This window comes from Astatotilapia calliptera, chromosome 10 (assembly GCF_964374335.1).
Source record: "Astatotilapia calliptera chromosome 10, fAstCal68.1, whole genome shotgun sequence".
NCBI lineage: Eukaryota > Metazoa > Chordata > Actinopteri > Cichliformes > Cichlidae > Astatotilapia > Astatotilapia calliptera.
Window position 1 is genome coordinate 14,744,701 of NC_137431.1, and position 27,450 is coordinate 14,772,150.

General features: G+C 41.5%; 1 protein-coding gene across 1 annotated transcript; it reads left to right on the forward strand.

The window, feature by feature from the left end:
* The first annotated feature begins 990 nt into the window (after window positions 1-990).
* zbtb20 (zinc finger and BTB domain containing 20) lies at window positions 991-23,288 on the forward strand. The gene is made up of 4 exons (XM_026181098.2): window positions 991-1,318; window positions 17,020-17,164; window positions 18,438-19,943; window positions 22,680-23,288. The coding sequence occupies exons 3-4, from the start codon at window positions 18,458-18,460 to the stop codon at window positions 23,213-23,215; spliced, it is 2,022 nt and encodes a 673-aa protein (XP_026036883.1). The 5' UTR covers window positions 991-1,318; window positions 17,020-17,164; window positions 18,438-18,457; the 3' UTR covers window positions 23,216-23,288.
* The last annotated feature ends 4,162 nt before the right edge of the window (window positions 23,289-27,450 follow it).

Below are 27,450 nucleotides of genomic sequence, written 5' to 3' on the forward strand. Positions count from 1 at the left end.
ACTACCTTCTACGTGGTTCATTATTCCGATGTGAACTACAGACAAGAGTGTGCGCACACACGCACACCTGTCACTGTCTAGACAGGGAGGGGGGCATTAAGGCGGTGGGTGCGGGGAGGTTGGGGGGGGGGGGGAGATCCCACATGACCCATTACTTCTTTTTTTTCTAAGGCAGCCAGAATATATCTCAAGGCACTGGATAATGACAAAAAAATCAACAACAACAAAAGGGGAAAAGCAGCGGCTCAACCAAATCTGATTGGCCGGCTGAACCGACACCGTTTTTTCCCCCTGCTCGCAAACCCGAGGTCAGCTCGGGACGTTAAAAAATAAATAAATGAGAAAATAGAAATGCGTAGAAAGTAGAAGACACGGCAGACAATCTAGCTTGTTGGCGCTGGAAGTGAGCGACGGCGCCGGCGTCCAATGGGAGGCGTCGGCGCAGCTGGCTCGCGGTACAGACAGAGGCGGCGTCCAATCAGAAGTTCAGACGCGTGATGGACGTGTAACCGACAATTCCCCCTGTCCTTCTTCATCCCAAAGTGGGGGATTGATTGCGGAGTTCATTCACATTTGCGAGCGCAGAGATTTTAAAACTGTTGGCGCTGAAAGCCACGTAATAAAAATGAGTGAATTACATTTTTTAAAAAAAGAAGAAGAAGTGGGGGGATTTATGGGTTCAGGAAGAGATTCGCCTGCTTTTTATCGTCACTGCGAGCCTGTTTAACCCTCATCCTTTTACAGGCACCGCTCACTTTCACAGCCCGACTTCCACTTATATAAACTGCCGTGCTGCTGCTTAGGCAGTGGCAAATGAGTAGGTTGAGCGCTATTAGCCCGCTACAACTACTATTACTACAACTCCTACCACTTCCAGAGAGCCATAATGGAGCCGGTTTGACCGTCCCACCGCGCTCCCTGCGATTGGGGCGCAATAATGTTGACGGATTTCTGATCCAACCCAAGACAGTGCACTGTTCTTCCAATAGCAGCTTTAAGTGAAAAGGCGTGCCTGCCCGTTCACTCCCCCCCCCTCCCTCCTCCTCCTCCACCACCACCCCTCAAAGTACTCGATGTATAGTTAAAAAATGGGAGGGCACACTTGAACCGAGCTGCTCTATGAAGGTAGGCTGCAGCGTGTGTTTATTGATGAGATGAAAAGAAGATGGAAGTGAGAAATGAAACAAAGTAAGGGAACATATTAAAAGAAGAAGGAAAAAAAAGACATCAACTCAGCGCGCTTCGTCAGGGGGGGGAACGCCGTGGAAACGCTGTCGCCACTTTTTTTTTCTTCTTGTGAACGAGCTTCGAAGTGCAGGTAAGAAATTGAGAGAAAAGTAGGAAAAGGGATGGGTCTTTACAACATCTCTGCCGCTATTATTAGAGAGAGAGGGAGCGGGAGAGAGAGAGAAGGGGGGGAATACAAGGAATTTCCTCTATCGGGGATTAAAACATGCTCGCTGACTTTCGGGTGAAATGCATGAAAATGCCACTCACTTCCCATGTAGTTGTGGCTGGCTTTACCAGCCCCCCCAGAAATCTCCGCAAACATTGGAAACTTCATTCTTTGGAGGGTCACGAACGTTCAATAAACGTGATGCCAGCGTCCGAAATGTAGCCTAATGAAACGAGCCCCTTGCGTTAGATTAGAGGAGGAAGGGGTGGTGGTGGTAGGGTAGGTAGGTAGGTAGGGGTGAGGGTATTCAGTTTTGGCTGCCAGGGGGTTTTGTTGTCCATCTATATTCGACTACCAAAAAACGCGCTGCCCTGGCGTGACGCAAGTTTGCCATCTGTCATTATTCTGACTGTGCCCCCTTTACTTTTAGATTTACCCGTGAGCCGGACAGTGGAGAGGTGGTGGTGGTTGTGGTGGTGGTGGGGGGGGACACTTGAGAACAATACTACTCCGGTCAAAGTGTGTTCACAGGTCTGTTTCTCTCAATCAGCGAAAGCCTGAGCGATGCTCGCGGGCTGCCTGTTCACATTTTACACACTGTGAGCCCGGAACAACTGTGGCAGGCGACGTGCGCATTTGGCTTTTAGGTCAGTTATTTGAGTCAGAGGAAACACGTTTCCTTATTGCATTTTTTTCCTTCTTCTTCTCCTTCCTACCGCTCTTATATACTCTCACTAGAAAACTGTCTTAAATGCATTTCAGTTTGTTAAACTTACCGGGAGAGGTGGTTGGTTTTTTGGGGGGGGGGGGTTTTTGGTTTTTTTGTGCACGCGTGAAATCTATCCTTGGAGCGAAGCGGCTCACACTGAGACAGATGTCTAGCCTACATTTTTTTGTGAATTAATATCATTACGCCGTTGCATTTATGAGATGGGGTTACGTTCAGATGTGCTCAGCAGGCGAGGGGAGGCTGGCTAATATTGTGTCTGTAGGTAAAGCAATACTGCAGGTCCAGTTTCTGGGATAAATAAGAACTGGATCTGGTGGGACTCTTTTGGTCTGGATTTTGGTGCCATGTTTCTCCCAAAAATAAAAGCTCACTTTAAACTGTCGCAATCGCTCCCTCCCCCCACGTTTTAAATTCATACCCTACAGTAGATTAAAAAAAATGTTTACCATGTGAGGCTGGCCTAGATACGAAGCCATGCTCTGGTGTAATTAAAGTTGCAAGAGAGGCTCTCTGTGTTCCTTTTGAGACATTTTGTTGCAAAATATTAATGGGCAACTCGTGATTCCTTCGCTCTTCCTTGTTACATGGCAGCACAGCGGCGCTTCGCCTCTTGATTAAAGTCAAAATATGTGTATTGTTTGCGCAATTAAAAAAAATTAAATATATATATATATATAGATGCGTGCATATGTGTGTATATAGATTAATATACGCGGATGAATTTACTGAAAGGGCCACAGAGAGTTCATCCCGAGCAACATGTCAGTCTTGCTCTCTCCGTGCTCGATCGCGAGCGTGCACGCGCGCGCGTGTGACTGAGAGATGGACAGGGGCAGAGAGCGTGCGTGTATGCGTGTGTGTGCGTGCATGCGTGTGTGTGTGTGGCAAACAGATGTTGTCCCAAAGCGCTCGGCTTTGTCAGATAAAGAGAGTAATACGGCGTGTCCTTGTGTCTAACGCGAGCGCCGCTGATAGGTTTCTATAATACAGCACGTTCCGTGTCTGATTAATAGCCACACACCCGGCTGGAGCCCGGGAGTTGTTCCCAGGTATAAAGCTTTGCGTCAACGCATTAGTCATGTCACAGGTTGGTGTTGGTTTGGTCAGTGAATAGCCCCAAACAAGAGACCGGTCCCGGGTTTGACAGGCACGAGAGAAACGCCGCGTCCACGTCCTTAAAGCGCAGACTCGATCTGTGGATGTGCACCTGTGTGTGTGTGTCAGAGCGTGTGTAGGTTTTTTTCTTTCTTTCTCTCTTCCTTTTTTTTTTTTTTTTACGATTCTGCGTTTGCCTCTGTTTTTTTTTTTTTTTTTTTTCACTTTTGTTGTGATCACTTCCTCCTGCCCGCCTTCATTCAGAATATGCCTCCACAACGTAAACGACTTGCTTGTCTATAGGCTCGGTTACGTAATTGGTGGCAGCACTGGATCGTTTGTTTTCTGAATGGACACATTTGGAAAACACGGAGCTGAGCGTGCAGCATGTTTGTAGGAGAAATGCAACATTTCCTTCACCCCCTCCACACACCCACCCACCCCACCCTCCTCCCCTCTCCTTGATGTGAGACTTCAGCCAGGCATAATTGCAATTCTGTCCCATGAATTAGAGCACCCTGATTTGACAGGTTGCATGTGGGTGAGGAAATAATGAGAAAGTAAAAATTATATTGTCACAATGTGTACACTGAATTGAACGCCCTTCATCTGAAAAGAAACTCAAAAATTATAGTAACCCCCCCCCCCCCCCCCCCAAAATAAAAAGGCGTAGCACCTGCATTTGTGGACATTTTATTGTTTTGATGAATTGGAGGGTACTTGTCTTGGCTGTAAGTGAGCTCTCGCCATGGCTTGATGTCAAAAACTCTTGTTTTATCACCACAGAGGTGTACAGGAGCTGCTGAGCGAGGGTAAGCCATTATGTGCTTTGGGAGTGTTTGTAGTCCGTGGATCAGGTGCCCGGTTTCATCTCAGTTAAGTCAGGAACGGGTATTTACATGTATAAATTCCACACACATTAATATTCACAGGGTTTGAGCCATCGCCATTTGCCCACTTTCTGTGTCACGGCTCAAACCCACCCATGACTAATGAATATTTAAGAGTACGTCTGCACATCAAGGAAAGTGGTTATTGTGTGAGGAAACCCAGCAGATAAACTGTACACCTATACTCACATGGAAGAAAGAGGCTGTGTGTGAGTGTGTGTGTGTGGAAGGGGTGGGGGGTGATCAGTTAATCCACATGCGGCAATCAATCCCAATTTTCTTTTGGCTTCAGCATCCTTCACTCGTCCGCTGTAGCTTGTCACCGTCTCTTCACATTTGCCAGTTTATTATTATTGACCAGAAAACTGGCGCAATGTGTGCCCAGCATTCAGTTTTGAAGTGTTTTTGACTGATTTAGTCACGCTTTCACACATTTTCTCCCACCTGATTATTTGGGTTTACTCAAGTGAAAATGTGTAAGGGTACCATGCTGTACTAATGTAATAAGTGCTTCTTTGTAAGACACATATAACCAGGAAAAAAAAAACAATCATCTTGTACTGTACATGGACGCAGATGGTAGGTCAGATTTCCAAAAAATAAAAAATAAAAAAATAAATAAGTGAAATAAGGCACTGATGCCCAAAAAGACAAGATAGAGACATCTTTCTGAAGCCTCCGCAGTGCTTCATTGGTTGTTGGTATTCCCACGCCATTCAGCTATCTTCACCAGGCTGTTACCAGGTAAGCGTGGTGGTCCCGAACTTACATGATTATATTTATAAATATTTGAAAGGATCATATTGTTGCAGTGCAGTTGCCCTGAAATGTTTTTTTTGGCCTTGGGAGCTACACTATGTAGTGAAACGGACTGGAGAGGTGTGGGAGGGCGTGTAGCGCTGGTCATGAGAGGAATTCACCTCGCTCGTTCTGCCATGTGTACTCTGTATTTATAATTTTATTTTGGAAAGTCTACATTTGGCTGAAAATTCTGGCATGTGCTGGCAATACAACGGCAAAGAAACGAACCAAATAAAATTCCTCCTCGCGGTAATGGCGAGCCTTTACAGATGAAGTAAAATCAATAACTAAAATTTCAAGTCAGGTCTTTACCATCGTATGACAGCAGACTTGCACTTGAGTCCATTGTGGCACTTTGTCTGGCTCAGTTGAACATATTTGGCAGCCATTTTGGGAATGCAGCAGAGATCCATCGATATAACAAGCCACTTTGTGGATTGCATCCAGAATGTCACAGTGCTTGTTAACTGCTTGGCCTTTTTGTCTCAGGCAGAGTTTATCTTTTCCCAGCTTTTTATTTTTTTTCCCCCTCCCTGTATGATACTCGTTAGATGAATATTCCCCCCTTTGGAGTAAGGCTCATCTTTGATGTGATTGCCAACAGAGACTGTTTTCAGGTGCACATCTTAAAGTTAATAAGTCTTGTAATTAACTACAGAGTAGCCTTTAAGCCTTTAATAGACTTTAAGCTTCAGGATTTGGTTTTGTTTAAGAAGAATGAATAAAGTTTCTCACCTTCTGTTTATTGGTAAGACTCCTGTTTTACAGCATTTGCAGCTGTAACGCAACATTTGAGTCCCTAGCTGCCATGGTAACCCCCCAAAAAACTCAGGTGCCTCTAAAGTATCAGTGATTAAATTATTTTCCATTTCTATTTTCCTTGTATCCCTTGATCCTAGTAAAATATAATGATAGTTCTTCCTTGCTGGATCGTTGGATTACGCTTTGCAAACTAGAAATTGTTGGCAGGCTAGCTACCTCCTGGCTAACTGGCTTGGATCCTTCTACCCACAAATCACCCTTTCCACACATTACATGCTTCTCTTTATATTACATTATTTTTATCCCTGAATATACAAATCAATCACAAAACCTATTGACAATCTGCACAGGTTGCCTTTGTCAGTAAGGAATAAATTTCCCCGTTAGCTGCATAATGCAACACAAAACCACTGTTACAGTGTGTTATGGGGATTTCCTTCCAGCAATAAAGCAAGGACTGAACACAAAATCACTTGTTTAAAGGGAGGAAAATTGTGTTTTGTTATTGAAGATGTGGAGAAGAAAGCATAAAAAATATTTTGGAATCAACTGAGAGGCTTTTATTTATTTTTTAAAAAGAAACCCAATCAGGGTATATTATCCATAAATAATATTTCAGGAATATTTACAGCTCCAGACTTTTTCTTCTCCTTCTTTTAAAATTCATTGAGTTGTTTTTTTGTCTTGTTTTTTTTAATATGTGCCCTTTTAGATCAGAACTTTTATTAAACCTTAGCTGAACCTGGTGTGACTATAAGATCGTGCAGCATAAAAACTTTATGACGCGTTTTTCAGTTTTCAAAGGACTTTTGTTTTGGAATCTTCCCTCCCTGCAAGTATCACAGGAATGCGTAATGAAAGCACAAATTGAGCCTGAATAAGTATTTGCCAGTGTTACAGCCGGTCGTCAGTAAGCTTTTGTTCGGCTATAAAACTTTATAAAGTCTCATGAAACCCGCTTACTATCCTTACTTCCTGCATAGCTTCATAGTATATGGTTTTAGATTTGAATGTTTACTTTCTCCAAAATAAAGCAAAATCTAAAAGGAGCGTCCCACAGGGGAGAAACTCATCACACACTTGCCGTCGGATAAGAAGGTTTTATTTTAATGTTTACACATGAGCTTGGTACAGGACCAGAATTAATATTAGCCTGCTCACACGATAAGAAATATGTTTATTAGTCTTAAGATTTATTTTTTTAAAATTTTGTCATTTAAAGTGCAATGCCAGCTGCTTTGTTTTCGCAGTTGCGGTCTCCTTGTGTCACATGTATACAGTATATACATTACAAACACGGTGGGTATGATCATGTGTTTCCATTACACTCTCTTGGTTCATGCAGTTGTTATCAAAGCTTTTATATTTGTGCTGCAGGAGCCAAATCTCATGTAAGAACTTGATCAGAAGTTATTTCACAACAATTTCACAACGGAAGAGTTTCTTTTTTTTTCTTCCTTTATTGAAGATGTTTAAACTTCTTTAGAACTCATTTTAATAACGTGTCTTAGAAACATTTATTTTGTCGGTCGCATGGAAGGAGCATTTAAACCTAATTAATGTTCTTTCTCTTTAAACACACAAGCAGGCCTAGGTATTCAACTGATGTGAAAAATGTATCCTGGATTCTAATAGCAAAGTTGTATGTTTGCCAAGGTGCATGTGTGTCCTCAGTTCACCCTGCTACCCATATGGTTTTCTACAAGTCATGGTGAGCTCACTGCCTAGCTGAAGGGGAGAGTATCTAAAGAGAGTATGAGAAAACTGCAAAGAGCAGTAGTGTCCTTTGTAAGTTTTTCAGCTTTTCACAATAAATATAAGCGCTGTAAGTTCCCGGCTTCATTCTTGGCATTGAGGAGACTTTTTAAGCCTCATTCCACTAAACTGTACTCACACCAGCCAAAATGTTAAGATTGTGCACACTCTTGCTCGAGGTACATTGGTATGCACTGTGCTTTGGGTAAACTAAGGGGGAATTATTTTATTTACACAATAGTATTTGTGTTGTGGTTTTATCAAATATTACGTTTGCTGAAACCTTAGAGTATTTTCACATAATCTAAAACTGTATTTTCTTTCTTTTTTTATTGAGTAAGTCATTAGTTGGTTTTTTTTTTCTCGTCTTTTCTTTTTTTAAATACAGCCTTAGGAAATCACTGTTAGGTATTTTTCTTATTGAAAGAAAATCTTTAACAAGGGAATTTTTCTCTTGCATTTTCATCTTGAAAAGGCATATCTGTTCTTATACCATCCATGTTATTTATTGCCCTGAATTGTATCTATATCAAGACACGTTTAGGTTTGAAGAGTCTGAAAATAATAGTTAATTTGTCTAACAGCTTCTTGTTTTAATGAATAGTAAAGTATAGATTGTCTTTTTTTATTATTATTATTAGGACTGTTGGTTTAGGTGACAAAGAAAATGCATGCCTATCCTGTTCAATGACAACCAGATGGCAAGGCAAATGTTCAGTTTTATCCGAGTTGCCAGGTTTGTTGACAATAAGTTTGACATTTATCAAGTGACCCAGTGGGATCGTTCTAGTGACGTTCGTAACACCTGCATTACTTTTTTATTGTAGATGCAGTCCATGTGTCTCCATGAGATAGTTGGGCGGCTTGAAATCCAATGCAATGGTTGCTGGTTGTGGCAGCAGTGGGACGCTGCACGTGAAAACGTCCATACATGACCTTGTGGCAGCTGCTATGTAAACTCACTTTAAGCTCTTTTTAAAAAAATTTTTCTGTGAACAGATTAAACAACATGAATCCAATTTAGAGTCTTTCACTAGAGTGAGCTGTGCTGCTGGCTAGTGTCTAAACAATCATTCATTCATTCACAAAGCATGTTTCTTATTCCCACTTCTCTTTAGGCTCAGTTCCAACATGCATTTATAAGAAGGAAGGTCACACAAATAGACAAAGACACACATAGCTATTGTACGTACCCTGTTAACTTCACCTAACACAGTCACATGACCAGGAATAAAGGCATATGCATTCCTGAGCCTCTCCATCAAACCGTGGCACCACAAATGACTTAGAAGTGGCACATTTGTTTCATGACCTGCCGAAAATACTCACAGGCCTGTGGCACGATCTTTATAGTAATATTACCAGAAACAGCTGATCAGCTTAGGTTACACTCTGGGGCTTATGAGCTATAGATTGTTAGCATCAACGATAATAATTCTGCTGCATTCAAAAGACCACACTGACCAACAATTCATGAGCATTAGCAAGGCCAAAGGGCCAGAGGATTATCATAAACGGAGCTGATATTATCGGCGCTTTGTGCTGAGGTGACCCTGTGGTCTCTCTGCTTTTTTTTTTTTTTGCATTAAAACAGATCAGAGAGGACAACCTGGGCTACACTAAAATGCACAAGGAACAATAGGAAGTGTAGCAATGGTGAACACGCAAATATCTTGTTGTGTTGACGGTGACACATTGCACAGCAACAAACAACGCAAGCCATGTAAGGTAATGGAAATTCGTTACAAAGCAAGTGCGGTTTGCTCTGTAATTACAAATTACAGCATTGTACAGCTCCACCAGTTGTTGTCTTTGGAAAACATAAGGAAGTCCAGTAAGAAACGCAACATTGTCAGCATCACTTAAACGCCTTTTAAATCAATTTCCCTACTTTAAATATGATCGATCTTGGAGAAGACTTCACTGCTAATGGCATTTTTTTGTTTTTTTGGGCACCAACAAAGCAAACAGGAAAAAATTAATGAGCGTGTTAACAGCTAACACATCGGGTGGTAAAAATCTATTTTAAAAAAACAGCCAAACAGCTACCATCAGCTCATCTGACATCATTTTAAAAACATATAGTCATCCTCACAGTCACACAAGGACACAAGAAGTTGTTATGTATATGCAACCTCTGATATGCTATAGAACTTGTATAACCACACTAACTGGTGTTGCTTACATAGTTTTTCCTGATGTAATTGCTAGGAAAACAACAAGCACAAACAACAGACTTTCCAGGCAATGCATAGGCCCATTTTGAGATTAGACTGTCCAAAGGTTTGACACTAAATTGGACTGTGTTAGTAGAAGCCTTACATGTGATTCCCATGAAGCTCATAAGCTTTGTTTTGTCACATGTCCAAGTTTGCATATTTTTCTTTAAACTACTCCATTTACTCCTTTGTTTCCTCCAAAAGGTGTATTTACTGAGTAAGAGGGTGTGGCTTACAGTGTTGGCAGTAGTTTCTTAAAATGTACTCATCATAAATGCCCGACGAGAGCTGATTTCCTCTTTACATGAATGATCTTATTGTCCTTATGCGAGCGCCGTTTCCACGAGGGACCGATGACTTATCTGTACTTTGAGTGTGCTGCTGTGAAATTTCAGTCAGCTCAAATGTCTAAATAACATCTAGAGATTAACACAAGGCCGAAAGAGTGGAAATCTTTAGTTTTTGGCCTTTCCCTGAGCGCTTGTGAAATCCTGTAGTTGGCTTGCTTAACAAGTTAATCTCGCAACACGCTATTGTATGGATGAAATTTCATAATGTGGTTAGATTGCCACCCCTTGATGGATTACCAGAAAACCTTACCTATGTGCCAATTTTTGTTTAAGTCATTAGCTCTAAATCACATTGCTCAGCCTGCAGACCAGTGGATCAGACCAGCGCTTGGTCAAAGCGTGTTTAGGGCACGGTTGTGGTCGGCAGTGTTTCAGTGCGTCAGCATTGCACTTTTAGATGGGTCATATGTCAAATGATCTGATGAGACATATATAATCATCTGTATTTACTACACAACAGCTTGCCAAACTAAAAATAAACTAAACACTGCTAACATCCATATGGCTTCAAATAAGGACAGCATGCTTCCATTAAGTCTTCTGGATTTACCATCTTATTCACATAATGAGAAAAATCTGTGTTTGAAGACATCATATTGAAGATATCACCAGTTCACCTGAATAATGAGTCAGTTTTATTTCATCCCAATGCCATTTGTATTTTTGTTACCGTAGCTACAGGCTGAAGAAATATGTTGCATCATGAAACTATTTTTTCTTTTGCAATGACCATTTTTCTCTTTTTTCTCCTGCTAGCATGTTAGCAGTTTTGTACCATGTCTTTTTTAAACGGCAAACATTGTGCTTGTGCTTGCCAGAGAGAGAGGGTAGGCTGCTGACCCTTGAAGCAAAAGCAGCTAGCGGAGCAGCTGACCTGCTTAAAGCACCCTTGTGCATTTGTGAAAGTTCAGCTCTGTGCTGGACCATCACCGCGCTGGCTCGTGCACCCTTGTGCAGCTGCTGTGAAACCTCATGGTACACAACTTCTGAAGTTGCTGACTATTCCACGCACGCACGGTCGAGTAGTGATTTAAAGTCACTGCTAGCAGTTAAATCATTAGTCAGGTTAACTTAAAGGTTTAAATTTTACAGAGCAAAGTGCCATTGTGGAGGCACTAACCATGACTGATGAAAGAAGGCTTTACTGTTTAACCACAGCACGTATGTGTGCTGTCTTTGAGAGGCAGGACACCTTGAAAGCGCTGCATGTGAAACCTGGCTTTACATAAAACTTATGCGAGCATCTTTTTTTCTGTTTTTCTAGCTCTAAATACAGATGAGACTGTGGTTTCATTTTGTTTGGCCTCGCTATAGTGACAAACATAGTGTACTCTTAACCCTAAACACATTCAGAGCCTGCTTTGTTCGTTATTGTGTTAGAGCTGCGCGCTTCTTCACAAAGGTCCCGCACAGTCCCCTCGAAATTCAGCACAAACGCCTGTTTTTCCCCCCTTGTTTACATCTCAAGGATAGAAAGTCAGGAGATGCTTTATTTTCTTTGAAGATACAAAACTGTTCCTCATAGCTACACAGTCCAATTTTTGAGAATAGAAATATGAATAGAGGCATACACGCTGATATTTCTTGATGAGCTGAATGTATTAACTGCTCTTTATCATGATACACTAGTAATAGACAGAGAGGTCCTATATGAGCAGCTGTGTAGGTTCGTGAAGATCTCTTAATGGCCTGTGAGGTCCTTTTTTGGAGAGGCAAAATGTCCTTGACGTGTGTAGTAGCTGTAGAGAGGCAGTTGCATTGGACACTTGTGCCTAAATGATAACTCTTGAATTTAGCATTATCTGCTTCGGGGGTTAGAGGTGTTTTGGAGACTATCATATGAGTAGTCAGATGGTTCTTTATGGTCAAATGCTCATTAACAAAAGCAGAGCCATTTGCCAATTCTGAGATTTTTTTTCTTTTCTGTTCCATCACCAAAGTGACTGCCGTCTTTAATTTTAATGGCCGTAAGCCAGCAGTGGCTGTTTGTCCCCCTCCCACCTCCCCCACTCCCCACCCCATCCTCTTCATAAAATACAGTATGAACAAAAAAAATACTGATAGCACTAATTCACAAGTGTTTGTGTGGACTTTGTGTGAAAAAAAAAGTATATTAGAAGTAGATTATCCTCCCATCTGTAAGTGTACAATGGATCTGCTATGGATAACGGGTGGCGGTGGGTGTGTTTTTGACAGAAAGTGACGAAGTTGAACAAGCTGTCCTGTCAAAAAATACTTTAACTGTCCTCCACTTGAATTGCAGTGTTTATTGTTATTTATGTGCTAGAGGAATTTATTTGAAAGCCGCACATCCTGTCACATTGAGTGGCTTTCTGTTGGGCTGAATATGTTAACACATTAATATGCTGCGCTACTGGAGACATTTCAGTGGAACTAAAGATTCGCGGCGTGATTAAATTAAGGGGACCGTAAAGAGTTAACAGTGGCTGCAGTTAGCGTATGATGCACACAAATGCATGAACACAATACAGTCATTGAAGCAATTTCAACTGAAGAGAGGCTATAACATTATAGTGGTGTAATTACTTTACAATGCTTTGACCAAGAAGGAAGGAATTTGAGAAAGGAAAAGTGTTGTAAATTTAGATATTTTCATGTTTTGAAACCGTTCCTGGTCTTGAGTTTAAAATCGAAAGTACCGTTTTGAAGGAGGGATCTCTGGTACGCCTCCGTTTTGAGGTGAAATGGCAGTTCAAAGTTCAAAAGGCGTTTCATGTTTCATAATAATAGTTGCGTATCGAGTCTATTTTAAACACGCTATAATTATCAATGATTTGCACTCGAAATCATTCAAACTATTTCACCGGTTCTGACATGTCGCGCCGTACAGTTTCAGTCCAGGGAGAAGTAGAAATTGGAAGGAAAAAAAAAATGTTGTGTGAAAAATCTTGGCTCAACTTGTCAACAGTCTCCGTGTGCTTGTTGATGATTTTCAGTGACTGCAATAAAGCCAAATCAATTAAATCCTGAGACTGAGGATGTGGTTTTTCTGCAGCTTTTCTTGGAGTGTATGGGAGTTGGGCGCATTACTTACCTGTTAAGTGCTCAAAGGTAACGAGAGAAACGCAGCGCTCCAAATTGTTCCGATTTAATTAGCTGACACAGCTGTCGTTGGCCAGACTTTTTCATTTATTTCTTTTTTCAAAGCGTGCAGCGGCAAAATAGTACTGGCTAACGTTTGATTTTTAAGTTTGAGGCGTTAACTGATGACGCCGAGTTGCGTGTGCGCACCCATTTTGTCAAAGAAGTGAGCTGAACGCACTCTGTCTTTAACAAACGCGCCCCCTTCACTTACCTCACGAATATTGCTTCATTCCCCCCCACCCCAGTGTTCTGGCTACATATTTACATTGTGAACAGAATTACATTAGATCCCATATCCAAAACGTACTATTACAGCCTGATTTCTGGCAGTTTATATGCTAATGTGCTTGGATGATTGAAATTAATAATTACAACGTCGGACGGTGATTGTTAAGCAGCGGAGGTTTTAGACAGACTTACTGTTAATAAGGTGTAACACAAAAACACTCTCGATAAGTGCAGATCTGCATCACATCCATCAAGATGCTACGTGCGCGTGCATGGACATGAGCTTTTTCATCATGCCCCGCGGCCCTTTTGTCTCCACACTGAATCGTACCAAGGGCCTTGAATGTATGCTTGTAGTGTGTGTTGTAAGCAGTATTTGCATATTCAAGATGTACATTATTCAAATGGCTGATACTGCTCCTTTCATAACCATGCCTCTTATGTCTGTTCTCAACCCCATCCCCCATTCTCACCATTCTAACCCCCCTCACACCCACCCCAAAACCCTCACACCCCACCCCACCTTGATTAACTAATGTCCAATTCGGTGCAGCGTGTTCCACGAGCTCGCCTCCTCACGCAGTCAGCTGATTAACCTGGAGCCTGCCTGGTGAAGTTGCAACCCTCGTCTTCCCGTCTTAATTCCTCCTTTTTTTTCCCTTTTTTTTTTTTAATGCCCCCTTCTTCCTCCTCCTCCTCCACCCCTCCCTAGTCTTTGTTGTGGCGGCAGCAGCAGAGCATGCGTTGCATTGGCGGTCTGAAGCATTGTGTCTGATTTCCAGCAGACAAACTGACCTCTGGGGATTTATTGACAGCAAACTCCACAGAGGCAGACACAGAGCTGGGGGCATGGAGGCAGCCAGAGAGTGGGGGGGGGGGGGGGGGGTGTTGGAGAAGGTTTGCAAGGAGAGAGGAGGGAGGAAGAAGAGTGGGGGCATAGACGGATGGAGAGATAGACGGGTAGGAAGGGAAGACGGGGAGAGGTTCAACGTGATGAAACAGGAAACAGGTAGAGGCACAGAAAGAAAGAAACCAATATGGGGGAGGTGGGGTACGAATGCTGAATTTAGTTTGATTTAAATTTTTTTCCTCCCCATGGAGTATTAGCAAGTGAAAGAAAATGGCCGCCTCCTACAAGGATCTAATTAATTTTGAAGGATCATCAGCCCCTTTAGTCCAAGGCAGGGTACAGGAGGGAGGGAGGGAGACAGACCCCTGGGCTGATTAGAATTCACTGCAGGTAGGCGCTGGCTGCTGCTCACCCACTGTGTCACGGCTAAAATGGAATCACTGTTGTGAGTGGCAGTCTGGGCAACTGAAGCCCGCTTCCCTTGGCCTACTCCTTTGTTGCCAGCGTTCACCTCAGTTTCCCCATTAGGCAGGTGGATTTACATGTCTGGACTGGTAGAAGCAACATATATGTGCGCAATGTCGAGCAGTAGCCACAAAACCCAACCATGGCACCTGGATAACATTTGCATGTCAAGCTAACCCCAGCAGGAAAAAGGAAAAAAAGTCAAATATTTGACATTATAATGGATAAAGAAATTTGACATGTGGGTGTGTGGTCTAGTAAAAAACAGTGGTCTCGCTATTGTTTTTTAGGTGGTGAAACAATATATATCTATATATATCTATATATATATATATATATATATATATATATATATATATATATATATATATATATATATATATATATATGTATGTATGAGGGGGTTTCCTTTGACTTTGTCAGTCAGGATTATTTAAGGAGGGGTTCATTCACACGCAACAGGTCGCAGTTATACATAGTTTCTAACTTAGCAGCTACGCCAGCGCTCAGTTTAGACTTATATAAATATATATATTTATAGTAAACCATCTGTATGTGTTATTTTAGGTCACTCACATAACTTTATAGTGAATAGAAAATGGCTAAAGTTATATTTCATATGTAGGAGGTTCATTTTATAATAATTTTTTTTTTTATCCAGATCAAAACTGAAAAACAACCAACTGTTTGCGTTTGGTTGAAAGCATGATCCATCTGAGTATTGTGTGATCACCATCTGCTCCTAAACATGTTATTACATGCCTATATCTAATCATCAAATTTGTAAGTTGTTACGAACATGTCTGGAAAACAAGCACTGAGCGTCCCACAGAGTGCGGCGCTCCTCGAAGGGAGGCCCGAGACCCAAGCAGTCCGTCAACTCAGCCATTTCTACTCAGTTACACTTTAACTGTACTTTTTCAGCCCAGATTTTCTGCTTCAGCGTGCTCAATTATAACGACAATGATCATCTTCGGGCCACATTTACACATTAACGCGTGTCTGTTACCTTGGCATAGAAGAGCAGAACCGAATGCAGCCAATGATCCTTCCACACGAGTGTGTAAGGAAAAAAAAAAAAAAAAAGGGAGGTCACTGCTTAAAATCTCATAGTTTCTGTAGGCAGGCTTTACTTCAGTGTCTCAAAGTAGGTGTGCTGTTGGAAAGTACTCGAGAGCCGTAAAAGAATAATTTGCTCCAACATTAATGCGCACGTCTGGTCAAATCCTGGCCCTGTTCTGTTCATTCAGCAGCACAGAGTAGTTAGTGGCGTTTTACAGAGCACTTCATGTTCCTGTTGTAGCAAGCGTGGCTGCTGCTGAACGTCTTTTACAAAAGAAAAAAAATTGAGTGTCAGAAATATCATCCACCCTCAAATTAATGATAAATATTCACATCCAAACATGCCGTGAAAATTTCCAGGTACTTTAAAAGCTTCACTGGTTGCATTACCTGATGGCACTTTGGAACAATGTGGGTCTAATTTGTTTGGTGGAGGCATTTTTTCACCGATTCAATGCATTTTTTAAACCCCCCTTTTCCAGTTTCCCTGCTCTTGAACGATAGCACGAGTGTGCGACTTGAGTCTGATGAGTTTTATGTGATTTTGTGATTTTTTTTTTTGTCTTCTTTTTTGGGGTCAAACATTTGCATACATGCATTTGCATGTGTTTGTACAGTGTGAGAGCAGTTGTGTCAGACTTCCTTAGCATCACCAAAGCAGCTCATCACATGCTTAATTTTGTTGAATGCCTTTCTTGTGTTTTCAATGAAAGCTTTGTGTGTTTAATATTTGACTCTTTTCTATTATTACAGCTGAAAACGTTGCTTTACATCTGTGTGAGACATTGTGCCGTTTCATTTGTGGATTTGAAAATGACAAGGGGAACAGATACGCACACGCGCACACACACACACACACACACGGATGGTGAATATGACTGAGACCTTTTCCAAAATATTCAAACAAAAACAAAGCTCCTTAGGAAAAAAAGTAGATCATTTTTTTCTTTGGAAGGGTGTGGTTTTATTGCCCAAAAGCTCAGGCAACTGTGTGCGTGGGTGTGTGTGTGTTTGTGTGTGCGGGGGGGGGGGGGAGCCAATACCAAAATTATTTTCAACCTTGATTTGTAGTTTTCAGTCATGTGAACTCACCGACGTCCATTCATCTTGCTTTTTAAAAACTCTTCACACATCTGTTGCAGCAGACACTCCTGCTAATGTGGCTCCTGGTTCATTAAGGGAGTGGCAGTATCGACGAGGCTGTATGTGGCATTAAGATTTGTCTTTGTCTTTTTCCCTCTCTCTCACTCTCACTCTCTCTCTCCCTCTGTCTCCCCCCCCCCCCTCCCCCCCCTCCAAACACTGTGGCAGAGCAACACATGATTTGGACAGAGAGGACTGACAGCCTTGCCTAGCACCAGGCCTCTGATCAGCCATCTCCACCAGCAAACTGAAGCTTGACCCGCACTTCATCACCAGCCACACAAGCATCTTCGTAACAAAACGTCATCTAACTGTGAGTACTATACTCCTTTCATTTTTTTAAAATAACGTATTCTTCCTTAACGTTTCATTCACTGAGCTGGGAATTAGCACTAAAGGGTTGTGTTGACACTTTTGTACTGCCTCTTGCAGTAATTTTTACCTAAATTCAACTTCACTGGTTAAAACAAAATCTAGTTTTTATCATTTGACCCCCCAACATTAATTTTACTTCTACTCGCTATATAATAACATTTTAAATTATAAAGTGTTTCTTCAAACGTTCCCCTGTGTATTCAGCAGTAATTTGTTCGATTCTGCCTCATATTTTCATTAGCACTATTTTTTAAATAAATTAATTCACTGACAGATGAAGTGTAAAAACCAAAAAAAAAAAAAAATCAGTATAATATTCCACTTGGTTTTGAAGGGCAATTTTCTTGGTTTCAGTACAAGTTGTGTTTAATGATCCTTCAAATAAGGTCAGCAGCTGTACTTTAAAGCAGAAATTATACTTAAGTATGTTTCTGTGCTAAATAAATACATTTTCAAAGCAGTTGTAGAACAAAACAGACAATTCGTATACTTACTACCTTTCTCATTTTTATTCCTTCAGCTGAGGACATGGAAGAAAAGCACTTTCATTTATCTCTCACTCTCACACTGATCAGCCGGGTCACGTTTTAGCGGATCCCTAGGATAGTTAGGAAGCGCCATCACAGTGAACACATGGCTAACAAAAGAGGCCTGTTTGTCCTTTAAGCCCAGTGCACCACCTAATGGTGTTCGGAGGAATTTCAGAAATACACACTGATAGAAACTTGGAGTAATTAGATGGGAACCATCTTAATTGTCCTTCAGTTTGGCGATGTGGAAGAAAAATGTAGCTCAGAAGCTGGAATTACTGGATTGTCTCCTAATACTATGAGACTGAACTGAAAGACCCCCCCCCCCCTCAGAATGAACACATTTGTCTTATTGTTTTAGACATTCTCCAAAGAATTGTATTATTTTTATTATTTATAACAGGCAGTTGTATTGAATTCGTATTCAAACTGATTGCTGTGTCATGGTTGACGACATTTTTACACACAGTTTAGAAAGGCAATTTCCTTGAATGGATAAAGAGCTTCTTATCATATTGCCTTTGGTTATAACTGTTGTATTCCATTGTGCACGATTTTATTAATCCTAATTTATCAGCGACGCTGGGAACAATGACGATGTTTTGTTGTTACATGTGGGAAAAAAAAGTGCCGGGACTTTTAGTGTTGTGTTCAGTCAGGCATGTTGCTTCCTGCTTGCAGGTGACATCAGTTGCAAGGGGATGACCGAGCGCATTCATAACATCAATCTCCACAACTTCAGCAATTCTGTACTTGAGACCCTCAATGAGCAGCGCAACCGTGGGCACTTCTGTGACGTGACTGTTCGGATCCATGGAAGTATGCTGCGAGCTCACCGGTGCGTGCTGGCTGCTGGAAGCCCCTTCTTTCAGGACAAGCTGCTCTTGGGCTACAGCGACATTGAGATCCCTTCTGTGGTCTCGGTACAATCCATCCAAAAGCTGATAGACTTTATGTACAGTGGGATTCTGCGAGTGTCTCAATCAGAGGCTCTGCAGATCCTCACTGCTGCCAGCATCCTTCAGATTAAGACCGTCATTGATGAGTGCACACGGATCGTGTCCCAGAACGTGGGCCTGGCTGGTCCAGGGGGGTTCCCTGTTATACCGGGAGATTCTGGTCAGGAAACACCCCGCGGCACTCCAGAGTCTGGCACCTCTGGGCCCAGCAGTGACGCAGAGTCAGGTTATATGCAAGCAACATCACAGCAAAATGTGGATCGTGCATACACATCTCTGTACTCCTACCCTGGCCTGTCTCTGCAGAACGGCACCCGCGAGCGCTCCCTTTACATTAACCCTCTGTCGACGAATTACGATCCGAATCTTAGCACTCAGAAGGACCAGCAATCTCAAGATCCACCCTGGATGAACCGCATCCAGGAAAGATCTCAGCAGGTTGATCGCTTCATCTCCACAGCTGAGTCCACTCACTGCCGCAAGCAACCACGACCGGTACGCATACAAACAGGAGGCGTGAAAGTAAAGCAGGAAGAGGATGATGAGTACAGCTGCTATGAAACTATGGGGGACTGCCAGGACGACACTGACCAGATTGAGGGTGTAGAGAGTGAATCCAAGGTTGAAAGTTTTGACTCAGGGGTGAGCTCCTCCATTAGTACTGAGCCAGATACAATGGAGCAGCAGCCATACCTGACTGGCTTTAGCCGAGACGGTGGCGGGGAAGGAGTTCCAGTGCAGATAGAGGTCAATGACTCATCCCCAGAGCAAGTGCAAAAGACAGAGGACGGGGACACATCCCACAGCACTAGTGATAGTAGCATGATGCATACCCTGCAAAACTCAGTCAAACTCAGCCCTTTGTCCCAGTACATGCGCCAGCCAGACACCAGCAATCTAAGGATGCCGCTCACCGTGACCAGCAATTCCCAAGTGATGGGCACTGCTGGAAGCACCTTCCTGCCCACACTCTTTCCTACACAGCCGGCTAGAGACCACAAGCCTTTCCTTTACCTTCCTGGCCAGCAGCAACCCCAGTTTGTGGCAGTGCCGCCCCCTGCAATGCCATCATTCCCCAACCCTATTTCGGTACCGCAATCGCCAGCTCAGCAGCAACAGGCTGCAGGAGGAATTGGTCAGGGGGAAAAGAAGCCCTATGAATGCACTCTCTGCAGTAAAACCTTTACTGCCAAACAGAACTACGTCAAACACATGTTTGTCCATACTGGTAAGCGAAAAATATTTTTAATCAGTTGAATTTTCTTAGTTAAGCAATAATAATTCATCACTTCTCTAGGTAATGCCTCTGCTTGTGAATGCTGAAAGCTTTTCGGTTCGCCACAGTCTTTTTCATCTGAAATTCATTCTGATTACGATGCTTCGTGACAGTACCCGAGCTCGCTAATCATAAACTATTCAGACAAATTTTGTTAGTGCAGGAGCAATATGCCAGTGCGGAAGAGCTGGAAAAATCCAAGGTTACCACACATGTGAGGTTGTAGTTTGTTCACACTGGGGAAACAACCAAATGAATACTGTACATATTGATATCTGATTTCCTGTCTTCGGTTTTCTGCAAAACATGTGGGTGTCATAGAAATGACTGTTTGAATGTAGGAACAAGTGTAGGTCAAGTTTAGATTAAAGCAGAAAAACGAGATCTCGACCATAAAAAGTGAACTTTTAGGTATTTGCAAAGTTACTCTTTAGAAAGTTCATCTTTACTATTTACATACAGTATAAATCAGTATGTAGATTTATGAGAGGCACTGTTGCACAAAGATAGTTGCCAAGTTCTAGCGTTGCACTGCACTGTGGATTGTAGTTCCAGTGTAAAGCTGAGGCCTGTCGACACATGTCTGTCATCTTATTGCTTCCAGCATAATAAATAATAAACCAGTACCCATCCTAGCAATTTAACTAAATTACTAACTGATGAAAAAACAGCCCAAATCGCATTCGTTAGGTCACGGTTGACTATTATCTTTGCCATCATTTCTGTTTAACTTGCAATGCCAGCAGAGTGCTTGTGCAGCACATCGTTTCACTGTGCACCGCTTTCCTCCAGCACTTAGAACCTTATCAATCACATGCTGTAGAAATCATCATCACAGAAAGAAAGAATAAAATATCGTATATAATTAGATGATCTTGTTAAAATTGCGTACTCAAATAGCCATTATTATTCATTACAATCCATCGCTTGGCCAGAACCACTTGTCATATGAAAGCTATTTGAAACTAAATTTCCTGTTTTACTCGCATAATTGTGAGCAGCAGAGTGATGACAGATTGAGAAGGAAAATAAATCAGCGATCGATTAATCCCCCTGGACTAGATCTGAACAAGTCGTGGCTGCCGATGATGGATCGCCTTTGTTAATCTCGTAAAAATTATATTTTTCAGAATCCACAAGGATGCCAGCGTGATTTAGTATAACATGCCGCTGCTGTCCATATGAGAATACATCTAACGCATACACAAGATAACATCTTTTGTTTGTTTATTAAGCAGGAGTTACAAAGTACCCCAGAAAATGTAATATATCACATCTTCACAGGGCACGTTGACGCGGCGCACTCAAAATAGCTAAAAAGATAATGATAACACGTGCAGCAGAGGTAGTGTGTCATTTTTCTGCAATCAAAAACCTGTCAGAGACATAGAGAATGCTTTTCAGCGGTATGAATCACTGTACTGCGAGTACACCGCCCCCCCGGGCAACACAGTAAAATACCTGTTATGTATGTGCTGCTCATGTGTTGTGACCCTGAAACCTGACCTCTGCAAGGGCCTGGGTCGGGTCAAGTGGAAATAAACAAAAAAAGACAAAGCAAAAGCAGAATTTATTAGCTTCGTTAAATGAAAGCAGGTGGCAACACATTCATTCATTCGGCACAGCAGAAAAGCAGTCGATACACAGAACTTCATTAACTTGCGTGGTACAACTTGTGTTATCAGTCTCCTTCTCCGCCTGTTCGTTTTACGTTATTATTGATATGTTAATATTTTACAGCCCATAATGTCAGCAGAGACAATTATGGAAAATGATCTTAACGTCGCGACAAAGTGGCAGAAATGCCAAATAGATGCATAAAATATTGCTTTCGCAGTCCTGACATTTTAGCCCCACTTTTCTGCGCCGTCATTACAGCGTTATTACATTTTTGTAAAATACTTCAAATGTATCGTTTTCTCGCTTTTTGTGTGTTTTTTTTTTTTAAATTTGCGCATGTTGTATCAGAGCAACTGTGACGAAACCTAAACCTTTCCCACGGCGCTGTAGCGTGCAGCGCAACGTGAACGCAGCATCACAATACAGCAAACGCAGGTTTAAATAATTCTAGCCAGAGGTGTGTTCCTGTACTGGAAAAGTAACCCCTGTGGCTTTGGGCGTCTGATGTTGCTGTACAAGTTGAAGTCAGCTGATCCTGCCATGTTTTTTTTTTCTATGTAGGGCTTAAGAGTCAGCTGGCTGTGTTTCAGGAGCGTTTAGCGTAAAAAATTTGCCTTGATTCAATTTCCAACTACTAATTTGGTCCAATTTCTTTGTAATTAATAAATCAGACACGTGCCTTCGTAATGGCTGATTTACCCACAGCAGCGTGCGCACCCTGAAATCTTTCATTAAAAATGACCGCGCCACACAGACCTCAGTGAATGTCCCTATCGAGGTGGATGTTTATGTGATAAACAGATGGAGCTAAATTAACCTCAGAGAAAGAAACCAGAGAAAGGGTGAGAAGGGTTATAAGAATTTTCCCTTGAATAAATTTTTCTTTCACCGTTCAGTAATTGCACGTCCACCTGGTCTGGAGATACATTGTGAGATTTTAATCATTTAAAATGTTTAGTAGTGATTTTTTGACACCCATCTTGTCCATATTCCTAACCTAATCCACAACTTTCTTCCCCCTTTTTCCCCCCACCCTCCTTAATGCTTTTGTCTTTCATGCACATCCAGGTGAGAAGCCTCATCAATGCAGCATCTGCTGGCGCTCTTTCTCCCTGAAGGATTACTTAATAAAACATATGGTGACACACACGGGGGTGCGGGCCTACCAGTGCAGCATCTGCAACAAGCGCTTCACCCAGAAGAGCTCTCTCAACGTCCACATGCGGCTGCACCGTGGAGAGAAGTCCTATGAGTGCTACATCTGCAAGAAGAAGTTCTCACACAAGACCCTGCTGGAGAGGCACATGGCCCTGCACAGCACAGCCAGCGCCATCACTGGGCTGTCAGGGAGTGCAGTTGCCCCGGGTCCTGTCTCCATTCCCATGCCTATGGCCGTCCCTGAGCCCGGAGCTGGAGTGGTTGCCCTCGCCATGCCAGTAAGTGGAGGTGCTGGAGTAGGGGCTGGGGTTGGAACAGGAGTGGGTGTAGCTGCAGAAGCGAGCTGCCAAGAAGGGACCACCTACGTATGCTCCGTCTGCCCTGCCAAGTTTGACCAAATGGAGCACTTCAATGACCACATGCGAATGCATGTCTCCGATGGATAAGTACAACTAGATAAACTTCTTTCAAAAAGAATGACAAATAAAATGGCACTAGATTTTCCTTTTCTTATTTTGAGGTATGAAGAGTAATGAGTATAGACACTGGCACATTAAGTTTCCCAAAAAAAAAAAAGATTTTTTTTTTCTGTTATTCTAAAAGAAAAAAAAAGATGGTGGCCTTAAGGCTTAGTAGTTTGATATTGATCTACTGGATGGATCCTAACTACAGGCCTCTAAATGTATGCTTTCCTAAAATACTGATTTATGTGTTGAACACTACCGAAAGGCCTACGAAAGAAACACATACACACAAACACACCTTTTGTGTCGACATGTCTGAATGAATATACCTGTTTGAACGTTCGTGCATTTGCATGTGTCTGTCTGTTTATCCAAGTGTGTGCGTGTGTGTGCGTTACCGTGTGTGTGTGTGTGTGTGTATGTGTGTGTGTGTGTGTACATTGCCATGAAATATCTATCATGGCAGTTGTGAACCCATATTGACCAGTTTGGAAACTTTAGATGTCCAAGCTTACTGTGGTATAATTTACAACAACAATAATAATAAGAAAAAAAAAAACACCTGGGGTTGGGCTACATATTCCCTCTAAAAATACTGATGGTCACAAGATTGCCTTCTTATATGAAATAAAAAAAAAGGAGAGTAGTTAATTTGACACTGGGTTTTATTTATTCCTATTGTATTAAGGGATTATAATGCAGCCATTGTCAAGGTACCAATTTCAATCATTGTCCTGAAATGTAACACCCTCGTCAGCGGTGACGGGGGCAGATATTTCTCACATGCTTTATAATTATTGTCCATGCATTCTGATGGTAAAGATGACTAAATTACGGTGTGTTGATGAGACAGTATTTGAGCAAAAATCTGTTTCTTTTTTTCTGAAGTTTGGAGTTTAACTCATTTGCATACACTGCCACTAATATCTTCAAAAGACTGTTAAGGCTATTAGACCTCTTCCATGTCAAAACATAAGAAAAAAAGAAAGATTGTTTTTGCTGACGGTTTTTATTTAGCCTTTCACGCTCATAGTTTTGGCAGGTTGGAATATGCGACTAAACTCTCTCCTTCATAATTGCTGCTCCTCAACTTGCACCTGACTGTTATGGGATATAGATTAAAAAAAAAACAAACCCAAACAAAACAAAGATTTGTCACTTCAACTATTGTTGTTATTAAGTAGCCGATGTGGTTTTAATTTGATAATTGAATTTGAATATCGGGGAGGGGTTAGGCTAGTTGTTGATTGAAACAGTGTTGTTTAGGAGTGGATCATTTAATTTGAATCAAATTTGAAATTAAAGGAAACGTCACCCCTGATCACAGAGCACCTGTATAACCCGTTTAATGGTATTGCAAAGCTATTTCAGCAGATGGGAGCTAAATGCATTGCTTTTCATGTCCTAGCTCTCCCTGAAGGCTCAAATAGCGTGCAGTGTTTTGAAAGGAAATACAGTCTGAAAGCAAAACAAGTAGCTCCACTGACTGATTGCTATCACACTGTTTCATGGTATACCACAAGTTGCAAATGGACTTTGTAGACAATGGCATACATTCCTAATTTTTCTAAAACCTAGACAACAGCATGTACAGAATAGATTTGGAAGCTAGTGTGTGCAAGTTGTCATCCCTGCATCACATCACTTAAGGCTCATTTCTGATATTTCAATTCTTTATTTTTATTTTTATTGCTTTTTAATCCAAAATAGGACACACACAGACACACGCACACATACACTCGGACACACACACACACACACACACACACAGACGCACGCACGCAACTGCCTGCAACTGCAATCTGAAGGATTTGCTCATTTATGTGAGCAAACACTTTCGTAGTTGTATTATTAAAAGAATAACTAACTGCATACGGGGGTCTTAAAAAGACCCGCTGTCGATTTTAAAAAAAAAAGTGCTACTTTGCACATTTTCTTAAAATGCCTGTGCTTGATATTTAATCATTTTCCTTAAATGAACTATGATTTTCTTTTATTCAATTTCAAAGGAAAAAAACAACAACTTTTTAAAAAAAAATCTTGATAAGTGGACTGCATTATTTTCTTGCATATATGTTGCACTGCTTAAACCAATAAGTGCACTACTGTTAACAGAGATATTATAGTTTTAGAAAAGAGGATTTTTTTTTTAAATCTAACATTTGGTTGTAGAGTTCACATGTAATAGAATAGCTTTGTTTCAATTTCTTCATTAAGTACTTCAGCGATTCTTGGCTTTTGTTATTGCTTGCAGTTACCTACAGTATATATACTTGTGCCGTGTTAATGCAAGCACCTGTTTTTATTTAAACCTGTACCATTATGTGTGCTCATCTATGTTTTAACCTTTGAATTCACTCTTCTATGGAGTCAGCTCCCTGTAACAGTTTTATTCAACTGCATTTCTTAGTAAAAGAGCAGAATTTTCCTATGAGAAACATCCAAGCCAAACAACATTAACAGTGCAACAACGACAGTAATAATAAACAAACTCCCGTCCGACGCTGTTGGCGGAGGTAAAAAAATAATAATAACTATTATTATATTATTAATAATAAAACATTTATAAAGTGTGTGTGTGTAACATAAATGGTATGTGTCCTAGAACAACTTTTTTCTGTGGGGTTTAAAGGTGTAGGGGAGGTGATGGAATGCGGCTTCTTTGATATCTGTCCGTCAGTCGTACACAGTTGTGTCCCTTCCTTAGTGTCCGTATGTCTGTGAGTGTCTGTGTGGTATATAGCCTAATCAAAATGTTGATAAGTGGAATATCTGAACTGTAGGGCTTCCTTTGCAATATGCAGCGCAGGTACTATGAGAAGCAGCTCTCCAAACCTTTTGGGCTAATAAGGCACCTGTAACAGTTGTTCGGAGGATTTTACTCAAGCTTAGGTCAAGTACTGTTGACTTCACTGTACCAGATTGGAGAAGTTGTGTCAAGCATTTTTGATGCTAAATTTCATATAATTGCTACTAGATTTCACATCACTGCCGAGTCGGTTTCAGATGAAGTCAAGTGACGAACATGTGAGACCCGGTGATGTCGGGATTCTGGATTCTCCTGGTCTGAAACTGAAATAAAAATAAATCGGCCACACTTTAGAAATACACTGAAAAGCCGTGAGGTTGGTCCTCAGTAAAAGTAGCACATTATTTAACATTTGATTGGGCCCGTCTCTTACGGTGTGCATATAAGCCTAAACTACATGGTTCCTGTTTGTAGCTGTTGTTGCCAGGATGGCAATATTGCTGCATGCTAGTGCTATATTTGTCTCTACACAGCACGTGGAGGGTAATCTCATGCCTTAACAGACAATGCACTAAATAGAAATATGTAAGCAACTGCCGAGATCTCTTTCCAACAGTATTGCCACACGTATGGCGCACAGCTCATGATGTTGGTGTTTGTTGTCTGTTCAGTACCAAATAAACACTGCCAAACTAACATCATCACTTCTTTAACAGCAAAGGCAGAGACATTAATGAAATCGTTTCAGTGTAACGTGTGTATTCAGTAATCTAGCATTCCTTCATGGCACCGAAATTTTTACATATTTTGTGTAAACACGTATATCAAATGCACTATTGACTGTAGCTAGATGAGTACAACCAGCTTTGTGGTATCATTGGTCTAAATAGTAGGTTAAGTAGCTCGATGTTGGTTTTCTTTTTCTTTTCTCCTCCAAATATTTGATTTCACAAGTTCACTATCAATCGTTTCTCTCTATCACTTCTTTTGGAATAACAAAAGTAGCCAATCTCAACGTTATCTGGATGAGGGCTAAATAACTCGTCCCGTCGTCAGTTGACTTCTTGTATCATAAGGTGTTTGATAGCAGACCAGGCTCGGAAGGGGAAGCACCTTCTCTCCAGTGTGTCATAACGTGCTCAGAGCATACCCAGGCTTCCTCCCCCTCTGTCCCCTGTCGCATTAGCATCACACGCTCTTCACTGTCCATAGTTATATATTCCTTATACTGCTTCAGATACTCGTGGTGGTGCTTAATTCTCTTTTCTCAGTGTTGCAAAAAAAAACAAAAAAAAAACCCCAAGTCAAAAATTGTTGAAAAGTTGCAACATTATCCAGAAAAAAAAAGTCCTTATCTCAATCGTGCTTCTTCTAGTTGTTAGACTAGACTTTATGTTTGCAAAGTGTACGCATATTTTCCTGAACAAAACATATTGAAAAGTAGATACTAGTCTTGAGCCTGCAGCTG